The sequence below is a fragment of the Dromaius novaehollandiae genome, chromosome 24 (assembly GCF_036370855.1).
Source record: "Dromaius novaehollandiae isolate bDroNov1 chromosome 24, bDroNov1.hap1, whole genome shotgun sequence".
In the NCBI taxonomy this organism is placed as follows: Eukaryota; Metazoa; Chordata; class Aves; order Casuariiformes; family Dromaiidae; genus Dromaius; species Dromaius novaehollandiae.
The window spans coordinates 3,134,776-3,147,712 of record NC_088121.1 but is presented as its reverse complement, the minus strand read 5'-3'; the positions used below and the strand labels follow the sequence as shown (position 1 = coordinate 3,147,712).

Genomic DNA, 12,937 nt, shown 5'->3' with positions numbered 1-12,937 from the left:
CAATAAAATTACAATTAAATAAATTACAATATTCTGCCCTTTGTGAGGTGTAGTGAAAAGTGGACTGCAGTCTATAGGTGTAAACCAGAAAACCTAGCCTGAGATTACTTACCAAATAAAGTTAGAGCTCTCCCTTCCTAAACAGCTTTGGAGTTTCTGTTCTACTATAAAAAGTTTCCCTTCCTTTCTGCAAGGCCAGCCCTACAGTGGAAAGTGTAAGTGTCATTTAACCAACTTGCTTTAATGTATTTCTTACAGAAGAGCAACTAGTTTATAGCAGATTATGAGTTTAAAACATTTACTTTCTTTACAGATAAAGCCTTGTTCAGAGCTATCATTTCCTGTCAAGATCTACTTCTGTGTGACTGTTTTGTCTCTGCTGAGTGTAATAGGGCTCACTGTAGAGACACTCACTCAACAAACTGAAGAAGATTTCACCATTTCTTTTATACAGTTAGTTGGACTTGGTAAGACACATTCTATTTGTATTTTAAAACAAATATATTCTTCCCCAAATTAGTAATTAAGGAGCAACCAAAGTTTCTTAGTTCACTCCATCCGACATGCTATATTATACACAGAATCTTATGCTAGTTTAGCATTACAAGCTAGATGCTTTTGCCATTATTGCTTTTTTCCAGTAGTATTTTAGGAAAAGGATCAATAATACATTTGGTGTCATGTAAACCATGTTCATATGTGAACAGCATGAAAAACTACTCAGGTTTTAGGACATTTTGCTGTAATTGGCTTTTTTCAGGGTGTTTCATTAGAGAGATGTAGTAATAATTTTGCTTTTGGACAGCTGTCATTTTATGGAAGATTACTGAATGTTCAGCTATGCCAGAAACAGCTTACTATTTACCATTTCAATGTCTTTGTTGTAATCTGCTGGGGAATTCAGAAGTGTCCATAAGGCTTGTCAGAGAATGTGTCTCTCTTGAGGTGCTCATTTCTGAGTGGTAGTTGGTTTCAAGGTACCTTCTCATATTACAAGAAACCAAATATACACGATTTGATCTGAAACATAAGAAAATATATAATCTCTCTAAGTTTCTGCAAGGATGTTGCCTCACCTGAAGTATTTTAATGAAAGAAAAAAAGGACCTTTTCTTTTTTTCTTTCAAGTCCTTTTTTGTCTAATAGTTTTCATTCTACTGGAAGCAAAATCCAGGCTTACTAGGATATTTCCAACTACATCTTAAATAGAAACTGAATGTTCATATTCCTGGGTCCATTCATATTGAATACAAACGAAACTTAACATGAAAATATATTTAAAAAATTTAACGTGAAAATAAATAAAGCAATTATTTTAGGAAGTTGCGTTCAGTGACTTTAGCAGGTTTTGGCTATTAGCTAGCTGGCCAACACAGTCTAGAAAGGACAGCTGCCTTCATGTTGAACATAAGCAATCATTGCTTACCAGCTTTCATGTTTTCACCAAAAGAGAACAAAGGCAATAGATGCTGTTCCAGATTCTATCATTAGACACATACAAACAAAATTTTAATTTATTTCAAAACTCTGGTTTGATTATCAGCTTTTCACACAAGACTCGGCACACCAACAAAAATTGTAATGTTAGAACAGACCATTGGTACCTCCAATCTGTCACACTGTTTCTGTTAGCAACCACTGTTTTGTGCTTCTGAGAAAAATGAAGAACCTTCATAATATACAACATGGGAAGAAATGCATGCCTCTCACAAACCTCTGGTGTGGATCAGGAAAAACAGTGTATGTTTAACACATTACTTCAGATTTTAATTGTTTTAATACATTAGTTGATTAAGATAACATCATGCAAGGAACATATTAAAACCATGATTGGCTTACCTTGAGATTTTAAGATGTGTAAGCTAACCTGCATAAACATGCCAAACCCAAATTTTTCATGTTGTTGTTTTCATAGTGTTGTTTTCATAGTGTTTTCATAGTATAGACAAAGACCGAGAGAATTCAACAATTCAAAAATGAATTCTCCAGCTGTAATAATCCCTTGGATTTACTACTAGCAGTAGTCACTTCAAAGGCAGTTTTGGATTTAATTTGATGACACGTTGTTCATTTTCAAAAACAAAGGCATGTCCTTTATTTCAGAAATGTGTGTATGCTATCTCCAAAAAACCTAACACTCAGGAAAAAAAATCTGTTTGCACATGCTTTGTAGAGACTTCTGTTTTAGTGGCTGAAATTGCAAAACAATTACTCTTACATCTTTCAGGTCGTCCTAAGGTCATAAGCATGCAACAAAAAAAAAAAAGAAAAGAAAAGAAAAACAAGAAAAAAACCCCCCCACACTTGATTCACTTCTTAATTTGCTAATCATTTTCAGTTGTCTCAATTACTGTTAATAGAAGTGAAGAAGGAAGTTCATTCACTAGACAGTTTCTTTAGAGAAACTGAAGTCATTATGTAACTTTGGGATCTTTTGTGACACTTTGTCCACCTGTCCTTAGAAAAAATAGATTATTTGATGTGAAGAATTCAGAAAATAGCACTATGGGAAAAGAAATGTATTGCTCTTTGTCTAAGGTAAGAATGAATTGGTGTTTGGAGGAGCATTACGTATAGGCACAAAGGGCTGATTCCTGTTCTTACAAAACGAAAGCCTTTTTCTTACTTAGGCTTTGTCAGAACTGATGTTTAGAGATGAACAGTGACAGCTAATGGCGGTATTAAGTGTGGCTCTTTTGGACATATTTCATAACAATATAACCTCCAGAATTTTCCTGAACCCATTCCTTTCTGGACTAAAGGTTGGGAGGAGGAGGATAGTTCAAAATTTCAGCACAAAAATAAACTGTTAGGGCTCTGTCTAATGTTTTAATTCCACACACACCCCCTTTGTAGCAGTCAGAGCCACACAAACAATACTATAGCAATATATGTATGAGTGGTAAATCCCTTGCTAGTCACTTGAATTACTCTGGGAAGATTATGTAGTTTCAGGTGTTTTCTTTAACAAAAACAATGTTGCTTCATTTAACTCAAATATTTCAGTATATTCATTTAATTCAAATACACTATTCAATATATTGTTTGATATAATATTCAAATAATATAATCAAATACACTGCAACTGCCCGTTGATTTGGAGAGTTAATATGTTGCTGTTTTCAAGAAGTCACTTCACAAGTAATCTCAAATTTTAACCAATTATTTATTTTATGTTAAACACAGGAGAGGGTACTCATAGCATCTGGTTTTAAGTATCTGATGTAGGCTCCTTGGTAAGAATAAAGATATGCTCTTAACTGAGGCAACTAAGTTACATGGTCTTGATACTACCATTTTGTCTTCTGGACCAAGCATATTGAAAAATTTTACCACGTGCAATCTGTGTTCACTTGGTAAATGACCTTTCTTTCTCCTTTGCAGCGTTCTGTGTATACTATGTGACTAGAGGAATTCTGCAGGAGAATCGCCAGGAACTCGTTGTCTTTGTTCTTTCTGTCTTGCTAGTGATGTTTCGATCCATTGTCAACTTCACAGTTCTTTCAGCTGAACAGAAGCCGAAACTCCTGGTTAGTCTCCTTGCTTTTCTCCAAATCTTGCATTTGAAGATCTTAGAAAGGCAAGGCATCTGTGATAAGGCCACTGATCACAGAAAAATCAGGCTGAATTATTCCTGCCAAGTCACAGAATGTGCACTTCTCCAAAATGGTACATCTGTTTCTCTAAGCAATTTTAAGGGTTTCTTTATGGTAACATCTGAAAGTATCATTACTATCATAGAATTTTATTTACACAGGACTACCACAGAAGATATTTCCTTCACTTAACCTACTCTGCTTCAGATTTCAGTCTATAAAGTGACTGTCTCAAAGTCATAAATCTGACCTAGGAACTGAACTGGAATCTTTTGAGCCCATGTGCGAAAACAGGGTCATTAGCCTCATCTTCCTGATATAATGCCCATAATTGAGCTTTGTGTTTCTTTAGGAGAGTTGTGATATCTGCTGCAAGGAAACAAAAAGGTACAGTGTACTAGAGGAGGTCGTGTCACTGCAGATTATCTTGTTTGTGTTTCATAACAATAAAATGTAAAACAAGGATTGTATCCTATGCATTATTAGCATTTGTAGTTAAACTTCCTCTTGCTGTGCTTCTCAGAAGTCCTTCCCTTTTATGGTCACACAGCTTTCCCAAAGGTCAAAAGGAGGTTCCTAGCTAGTGTCATCCAAAATTTGTTCTTGGATAGAAGGGATTGCAAGCAAGCTTGCAAGATCAAAGCAGAGCAGAATTTCCCTAGTCAATGTATATATATGTTGTACATTTAGTTAAACATACTTATCTACAGCAAACTGGATTGATAGGGTCAGTAAGAAACAGGCATCAAAGGGATGCAAATTACTTTAGGGTATGTATCCTAGCCTTCAGCTTATATATTAAATAAGAACCTCAAAATAAGGCCTGGTCTAGAAGATTAAGGGTGTTTTTTACTACTATAAAAGTAACTTGGATTACTGTAACTCCCTCTGCTTCCTGAGCAGAATTACTGTGCCAGAATAAGACATACTATTACAAGCATTTTTCTATCAATGTAATTACATAGAGATGAAAGACATTTTGCCACTTCATCTGTATTTAAAGCAGCAAATATTTGTTGTATCTGCAGCTTTGCTGTCATTCACAACCCAGACAAACCAGTGTTTTTAGAAACTTATTAAATACAGCATTCAGAATAACCCACTGTCCCCCTAGAAATCAAAGAGGAAGATTCTTACCAGTTGGTTTATGCCATAAAAGAAGTTTAGAGCCAGTCTCTGTCAAAAGAAAGCCGTTTCTTCAAGCTTCTTCAAACTCGAGCAAAACCTTACTAAAAACTGTAGTGATATTACATGGAGTGCAAAGGTTATGTTTGTCTTAACAGTTGTAAAACTACTATGTTGAGGGTAACATAAGCAAAAATAGCCAGTACGAGTTTACAGTTATTACCAACTGGTTACATCAAATGGCCAGAATCATGACCAGATCTTTGCCACTTAACAGTATGGCAAACTACTATGTTTAGTTGTAACTTACTTAAAACGCTTACTTCAGATCTCTGTAGGCAGAGAGCAGGCAGGCTGGATATCCTTACTCCTTTATTCTATTATTTCCAGTTATAAGTGATTTAAAGTTAAAGAAAGATTCTCCCTGTTTCAGTGTGGCCAGTCACATCCTTATTTGTCTTTCCCATCAGGCCCGCTTCATTCTGATTCTCCTGGTTGGCTCCTTCGATGTGATCTGTGCCATCATGCTCATTCAGAGTGAAAGCATGATGGCCTTCCGAGTGGGCGGTGCTCTAGAAAGCCTACAATCACAATACTTCATGCTGAACCTCTGTTTTTCCATGTTGACCTTTGATCTTCAGGCACAGGTATAGAATTCTCTCCCCAAATTCCCCTTTTTAACTTCTATTAAGCAGAATTTAGAATTAGACTAGTTGAGCTCAACTGTTAACTTCCTAGAGCAATCCTGTCTGCATCTTACCTCTTAGATAAGGTTAGCCTAATAATGCTCATCTCGAGGTATTTGCTGTAGGGAAGTTTGGCTAAAATCCAGAAAAATGGATCAACATAATATTTTCTCATTGTCCTGCCAAAATAATGAAAACAGAATCTTATTTTTGGGAAACAAGTTTGCCCAAAACAACAGTTACTTCCAGAAGCTCTGACCCAGCATTGTACTCAGTCTCCTAAAATAACAAAGGTTATCACTGCACAACATTGCAGCTTACTGCTTTTCAGCTATGCTAGCTGTCTCCTACATTTGGGAGAATGATACTGGGATGGGAGAGGGGAGGAAGATCATAGCCTGACCCAGCATAGTAAGGGTGAGATAGCAACCTGAAGTTACAGATAAGTGAAGTGAACTCAAGGTCTGTTTAGAAAGAGTCTGTACTTCTGTACAGCACCATTCATTCTTTCTTTGCTCCTGTGTTATTTTATACTTTGTCTGGAGCGCATCCTGCTGCCTTCCCTGTTCTGTTGTTGCTAATATGGCATACAGGGAATGATGTCTGTCACTTTTTTGAGAAAAAATTTTTAGCTCTGTAAGGTCTGCCCAAGTTGCTGGGATTTTGTGTCAGATATTTTTGGTGGGCTGTATCATTTTAAACTAATAATTTTATCTAATCTGCTGCTTCTTTTTTAGCTCTGCTTGTGTATTCTGCTGACAAGCCTGTGTGAGATCACCCTTCTACGTAACATCATCTCAGCAACAGGAGTCCTTTGGGCATGCCTGAAAGTGACCATTAGCATCATCGCAGTAAGTGTTAAGCTAACAGTGACACTAGCAAGGGAAGTCACCTTCCGGGACTACAGATTCTCACTCTGAGCAATGATCGTAGGCTGGGCAGTCACAGGCATCCTATTCTACACATACTGCTAAGTGGGAGGGAGCCCAAATGGATCCCAGTAGAAAACAAGAGCACCAACACTAATGAAGTCAGGTTTCTTACAGATCTGAGTTTCTCCCCTGAGCATACAGGATGAGACAATCTCACACTATCATTATTCCTTTCTGAGGGACATTATTATATTCTCCATCCTCTACCTGACCACTTACTTTCATGAAACTTATAGGAGCACAGTATCTTCAAGATCTCTACCTCTCTGACAAGGTTAGGTGAAACTCGCAACAGTCCTGCAAATTATTATGAAGATGGATAGACAGACACAGTGAGACTGCACAGGCCTTATTTCCTTAGGAAACCACACCAAAATGATGAGTGGTCCTTTATCATAAAGGTAAGTGGCGATTTTCAGGTTATCATAAGGATCCATGAACTTGAATTGTAGTCTTCGATGTCAGTCAGACTGAACTTCCTTCAGAATCTTTGAGAGCTCTGTCCCAGGAAGGATTGCAAAATCAGGAGCAAAGTTGATCAGATACATGAATCTGATATTACAGGGAAGGAATTTTTTTTTCCTCCAGATTTCTTGGATGTTTGCTCTAGCCACTCAGACAAATTCCTAACAGCTGAAATACAATTTTCTAGTACAAGCTAGGCCTTATTTCCTGGATACCAGTAAGAGTTTTGTTTGCTTTCCTTGAAAAAAATGGAGATAGCACCAAGCACTGGGCTCTTAAATTACTATTGCACTTTAGGTGAGAAGTCATATGGAATCATCCTTCTCCTGGCCTTTGGAGTCTAGTGGCCACTAGCTTCTGTCTTGTTGGCAGAAGGAGGCAGGACTAACTGTGAGTGTATGACTTAAGAACGCAGTTAGTGATCTTATAGCTTGGTTTCCTACTAGGAGCTCCTAACATACCTTTGTGAATCCCTGGATCTTTGCTTTCAGTTAAATTGTATCAGGTATGGAAAGAAGGGTGATACCAGAACAATGTCTGTTTGCCTGTCAGAATTGAAAGCGTAAACCTTGCAGCTGTTTTCCCCACCACCACCATCAAAAACCAGGTTGATCTGACCAGTTGCCTTTCACAGATTTATGAATTTTTCCCTTGGATTTGCCTTCAGGCATTAACAGAGGCACCATTTTATACTTCAATTAGATGGTCTCATGTCTTAACATACATGATATCCCTCATGCTCTCATCAATAGCAAACATGTTTCTTAATAGTTCTACTTTTATCCAGTCAAGGTACACTACTGCCTTCTCTAGAGGAAGAAGTTAACAGCTCCTTGTCTAACTGAGAAATAGCAATGTAAAACTCAAGAAAAGAAACTGCTAGTGCTATATTTCAGTAGCTGGTGGCACTCACTGCAGGGCAACTGGACCTTAAAAAATGTCAGGTATGTTTGGTCAGAGACTGGCAGCTTTGCATCTAAGGAAAAAATGATTCTGTCTTAAGCTAGAGAATGCAGATGGTTTGACAGAGGGGTCACTGTAGAAACGCCTTTTCCTTACCCTGTTCAGACAAGCTTTTCACAATCAGCTTCTTGCAGATGGTGTAGCAGTAGAGTAACATGTCACATTGTCTTTCATTTTGTGCTTTCACAAACAGCACCTCCTCAGGTTGTTGTGTAAGAAAAATATGGAGACATACATAATACACCACAAAGTATAAGCATAACAGAAGGGAAAACTTGGAAGCGCCTCGTACGCAGTCTTTTCTTGAAACCGCAGTACCTTAAAACACAGCTTCAGCTCAATCTCCCTTATTTCTGGGTTGATGCTGTGTGCCCTTTCACAAGGGGACTGCTCCCTGTTTTTTGTTTCTGTGCATGGTCTCCTATTTCCTTTGGTGGATTTCTTTTTCCTGTCTCCATTATTAAATTTAGGCTCCATAATAACATTTTCCCCTTTTATCTTGTTAATTTCCAGTTGTCTCTTTCCCCTCTCATTTCTTAGCCTACCCGCACCCCGTTCTTTCTCAGCTTTAGTCTATTTTTCTTCCCCTTTTGCTCTTAACCTAAGAGGAACAGCATGCAATACCATAGAAAACAGAGCCAGCAGCAGAGAATGGACATATTCCCTTAGGGGAAGCACGCTTCCCTTAATCCTTCTGTTAGAGGTTCGGACATTGACCATTGCAGAAGGATCAGCATTGGTTTTGAGAGTTTGATCAGATGCATCAAATCTTATCATAACAGTTGGCCCAGTCACTGCTTTTATTCCCAGTGACTCAGCTGTTTTTCTTTGGTTTGCTCAGACCTGCCCTTCTGGTTAAGGATGGCTGAAAGCTGCCACCAGCTCCAGGGATTCTCCCAGAATGAAAAGCAGTCCATCATTTCTTCTTTCCCAAGTCTCAAGGTTAAGCATGACACAGTTATTCTGATAGTTAAATCCTCTGGCTTCTCCCACATTTTTAGCTCTCAGGGGCTTTACTTCTCTCCAGGAGGAAATAAAGCTGGAGAAAAAAGTGACAAAGCATGTTCAGTCTGTTAGCTGTGAAAATAATAAATTTAAAGAAAAATAAGAGTATACCTCACGAACTATCGTGAAAAAAGAAGTGCGCTGGAAAAAATACATCAGCTTAGATGCAGTAGTCCTCAGAAGAGTAAATGGCTTATCCATTTAAGTTAGCTGGGAGTTGTATTGGAATTATTATAAGGCCTGCCTTCAAGAGGGTGCCCAGATGGTTCAAAGCACACAGCTGTCAGGATGTGCCCATAAAACCACCAGTTTTGATTTTCACCAACATTACTCCTGTCCTGGGTCAGTGGAAAACAGAGATCATATTTCCTGCCAAAGAGCATACATAGGTGGAGAAGGCAAGTAGAAAGCAAAGTTATAACTGGGACTGGAAACTGAGCTAGACTAACACTTACAATCCTTTTGGAAAATCAACAGTATATAGCCTTTATAGAGTACATAGCAACTAGTTATAAAGCCACATATATCCCATCTTATTTTACAGATTCTAAAAGAACTGAAACCTCTGGTGTGGATTTTTCTAAGCCAGAATGTACCTGAAGTAGTTTATCTCATCTACCTGCTTTACATGGTAATTCATGAAACTTACTTGCTTGATAATAGGGGCAAGACTGGCAGCCTTCTCTTCATTATGGGGTCCTCAAGACCCAAAACATGCCTCATTCATGAGCATACCACTCATAGCACTCACCACATACGTCCTACCTCTTCAGGATCAACTTTCCAGACAGGAACCATATCAAATTGCTTGAGCTGATTACTTGCAGGGAGAGGCTGTGGAAGTCTCTGCAACTAGGAAAGTGTCCAGAATGATTAGGGAAAGATGCAGCAAAATCATCCAGCACAAGATACACGACTCTTCAAAAATGCCTCCCCTTCTTCACAGGATGACTCAGATGGTGCCAAAGCATTTGACCAGCTGCAGGGCCTCAGGTCATTACATATTAAAGGCAATGCCTCCAGCTGTTGATCCTGATACAGGCAAAACAAGAGACAGCACAAGTCCAGTGAACTCTGGTGTTTGGCATCTTACAGGGATTGCCATAGTCATAAAGTACTTATCACCGGGGCATCCTAGGACCTCCTGCAATACATATGAAGGGAAGTGAGGAAGAAGGGCAAAGTAGATGGCTTATCATGGGAAGGCCACAACTATTGACAGGAGCCAGTATTTCTCATGCTTCATAAAAATAGGCTCCAGATACTGATAAAAGTCCAGTGGCTGCAGTTATCCAAGTCCTTGGGGTTTTATTTATTAAAGTATGCAACCAAATCAGAGGGGTTTTATTTATTAAAGTATGCAACCAAATCAGACTCTTTCATTATTTACAGGCTTCTAAAGGACCACACACTGTCTTTGGTAGCTATGCTTTCCTCGTATTACAGTTAGGAAAAAATATACAGGTGGTGGCTTCTGACATAAGAGTAACACAGCAACTTGAAAATAGCCAGGTTGGCTTACACTTTCACGTGGCAAAAATGAATATGCAAGAGTGCCTAGAAGTGGAGAGCACTAACAGGCGATGTATACCCATCTCTGCCAGAGGAAACTGCACTGTAATCAATTCTCCAAAACAATTCTTTTTAGCACCTTTTATCTGAATACCTCAAAGGTAAAAAAGTAAACTACATTTACCATTAATTATTTCAGCTCTGAAAAAGCTGCTAGAGATTCTGATATTACATAGCAGCTGCTTAACAACCCTCTGTAGTGTAAACAAGAAAACTAGTGAAATTTAAGTAGACAAACTGCACTGAAATTAGCCAGGACACTCTTAACCTGCCATTATTTAGGAGATATGCTATTGAGGTTAACAGAACTGTGCTTTTTTTAAATCTCAGCTTGATAATCATTAGGACTGCTGAAAGGGGGAGGAGAACTGCTGGGTCTTCATATCCTTCTTTCAGTACTAGATTTTTGCAGAGGTCGATCTCCTCTTAGTATTAACATGCCTGATCATACTTTGTTCATGGGAACAGTAACCTTTGCGCAGTGTAGTGGATAGCTACAGGATATAAAGGATAGTTGCTTTGCATTGCAAGCTGCCATCTTTTTTGTGTCAGACCCCTCAGAAAAGCAGAGGTTAGGTATTCATGATGTCAGAGGCAAAGTAGTTAAGCTAACCATGAAAGAAAATGGGGATCTTGAAGCAGTCCCCTAGACATGTATGACAACAGCAGTACAATGACAGCCAGGGAAAATAACTGTCATCCCATAATCTGCAGTGGAGAGAGAGAGAGATGTAAGATGAGGTCTGGTTTCCTTATCTCCAGCACAGCTGTTTTTTCAGTCTGGACACAATACTGTTCTCATATGACTTTAATGATGTTGAGAGCAGAAGGCATAAAGCATTTAGCTAGAACTTAGATGAGATTAGTCTGCAATCAGGAAAACAAGACAGTTTAAAAGTGACCAGGTTTGCTTTTGCCTGATTACTATCTGTTGACTTCTTTCAGCAATTTAATGGTTGATCCTCATTTTACAGCATCAGGATTTTGTGGCACTAGGTGCTGATTGTTTTATGTCTCCATTTTCCTGCAGCTGATAGCAGAGTGGGGCAAAGGGAATTCTTACACTCTGGAAGCTGCTGTCATTACTGGCTCCTGCATTTCTGTTGCAATAAAATCTGTTTTGTTTTGGGCGCTGATTCACGTCTACCACAGCTTTGGGCAGGGGCTGAGAGAAAGAAGTAAGTACTTAAAAAGGTTAAGTTAACAAATATGCAAAGGTTGTAGCCTACTGTATTGCCGTCACAATGAGAGAGCTCGTCAGGTCAGAAAAACAGTCAGGGATAGTCACAGTAATAGGCAGATCCTTAATGACAGCAAGCACTACTGCAGCCTCAGAATTTACTGGCCTGAAAAAGTTCACCAGCTTGGATGAGATGGAGCATATGTGATCTCTCCTTGGAGAAAACTGCCATTAATCAAGTTGCTTCCAAACTTGGGCAAGAATTACTGCTACTCAGAAAAACAGACTTATTTGGAGAAGATTTTTGCATGTAAGATAAAAATTTTTCATCTGTATGGTACTATAAAACTGCCTCCTAGTCACTGAGAGGGACAGAATAAGGGGTCACAGAGAGCCACTGATCTTAAGCTACCCAAGCCTCCTGTTACATTAAGGACATAAATGCTAGGCATTGGTGTTGACTGTGATACTCTTCTTTTCCTCCCACAGTGTTTTCTTCCTATGGAAGGATTGACTCCTGAGCATCCCCCTTGTGTTTAGTCTGCAGCTCTCACAGAGTGAAGTCATAGCTGGGAAAGTTCTGATCATACATTTGCATTCAGAATATAAAATAATGGGTCAGTTTTGCTGAGACGGGGGAAGTTGCTCAGAAAAGCTAACCCAAAGGGGAGCATCAAAGCTACTCACCTTTTTGGTCCTTCAATTTCACGGTTCAGCATCTATACATTTCTTGGTTTGTTTTGTGCTTGGGAACTATAGCAGTGCAGCTGGTAAGCTAGCATAAAAAGCAAAGTACACTCTGGAAATTAACAATAATCGTCTCATTCAATGGTTTTTGCTGACAGGACAACACATCTTTCCCTCTTTATTTTCCTGATACTGTTTTGCAACTGCAGGAGATTCACAACCTACATGTGAGTGAAGAATAATATAAATGCTGGTTTAATTGATATACCAGCACAATGAAGACAATTTGCACAGCAGTCTGTTTTTTTCACTGAGCATAGAAGTAGATTGTCCTACCTTCATTTCTCAATAGATGTGCTGCTGAACAGAGGTTCCAAGAGCGCAGCACAAGCTTTCTCTTGCTACACTGCAGTTAAATGATTTTCACAAACCCGTAAGTTGTTTTGAAGCTACATTCCCCAATCTCCACCCTCACAGAATGCCTATGGCTTTTGTTCCTCCTCTGACTTCAGAATATTTCCAAATATTTATTTTTTTAATCCCAACTATATATTAAATCTACACAATTTAATCTCGTGTCCTGACTCTGATAATGAATCTAACCAATGTGCCATTTCATGCCCAATGGTGATTGTTAAAATAAACCTTTAAATTAAAAGTTTGATACTTTACTAATTGGAAGCTTTTGTTACTGGCTGTATATTTTTTAATAAAGTATGAACAGTT

The 12,937-nt window shown here is 38.6% G+C and overlaps 2 protein-coding genes across 6 annotated transcripts in view; both read left to right on the top strand.

Moving 5' to 3' along the window:
• Positions 1-12,937, top strand: part of MIB2 (MIB E3 ubiquitin protein ligase 2) — a 143,365-nt gene that overhangs the window by 127,127 nt on the left and 3,301 nt on the right. The window lies entirely within an intron of this gene.
• Positions 1-12,937, top strand: part of LOC112981159 (uncharacterized) — a 14,741-nt gene extending 1,804 nt beyond the window's left edge. For 2 of the 5 annotated variants that reach the window (XM_026096601.2, XM_026096598.2), the window contains 7 exons: positions 314-467; positions 3,385-3,530; positions 5,192-5,368; positions 6,145-6,258; positions 9,317-9,403; positions 11,375-11,522; positions 12,014-12,937. In XM_026096601.2, the coding sequence (XP_025952386.1) occupies positions 314-467; positions 3,385-3,530; positions 5,192-5,368; positions 6,145-6,258; positions 9,317-9,403; positions 11,375-11,522; positions 12,014-12,045 (858 nt within the window). In that variant the 3' untranslated portion in view covers positions 12,046-12,937. Of the gene's footprint in view, positions 1-313; positions 468-3,384; positions 3,531-5,191; positions 5,369-6,144; positions 6,259-6,575; positions 6,741-9,316; positions 9,404-11,374; positions 11,523-12,013 lie in introns of those variants that run through there. The other 3 variants (XR_010392822.1, XM_026096599.2, XM_026096600.2) reach the window with 3 other exon arrangements.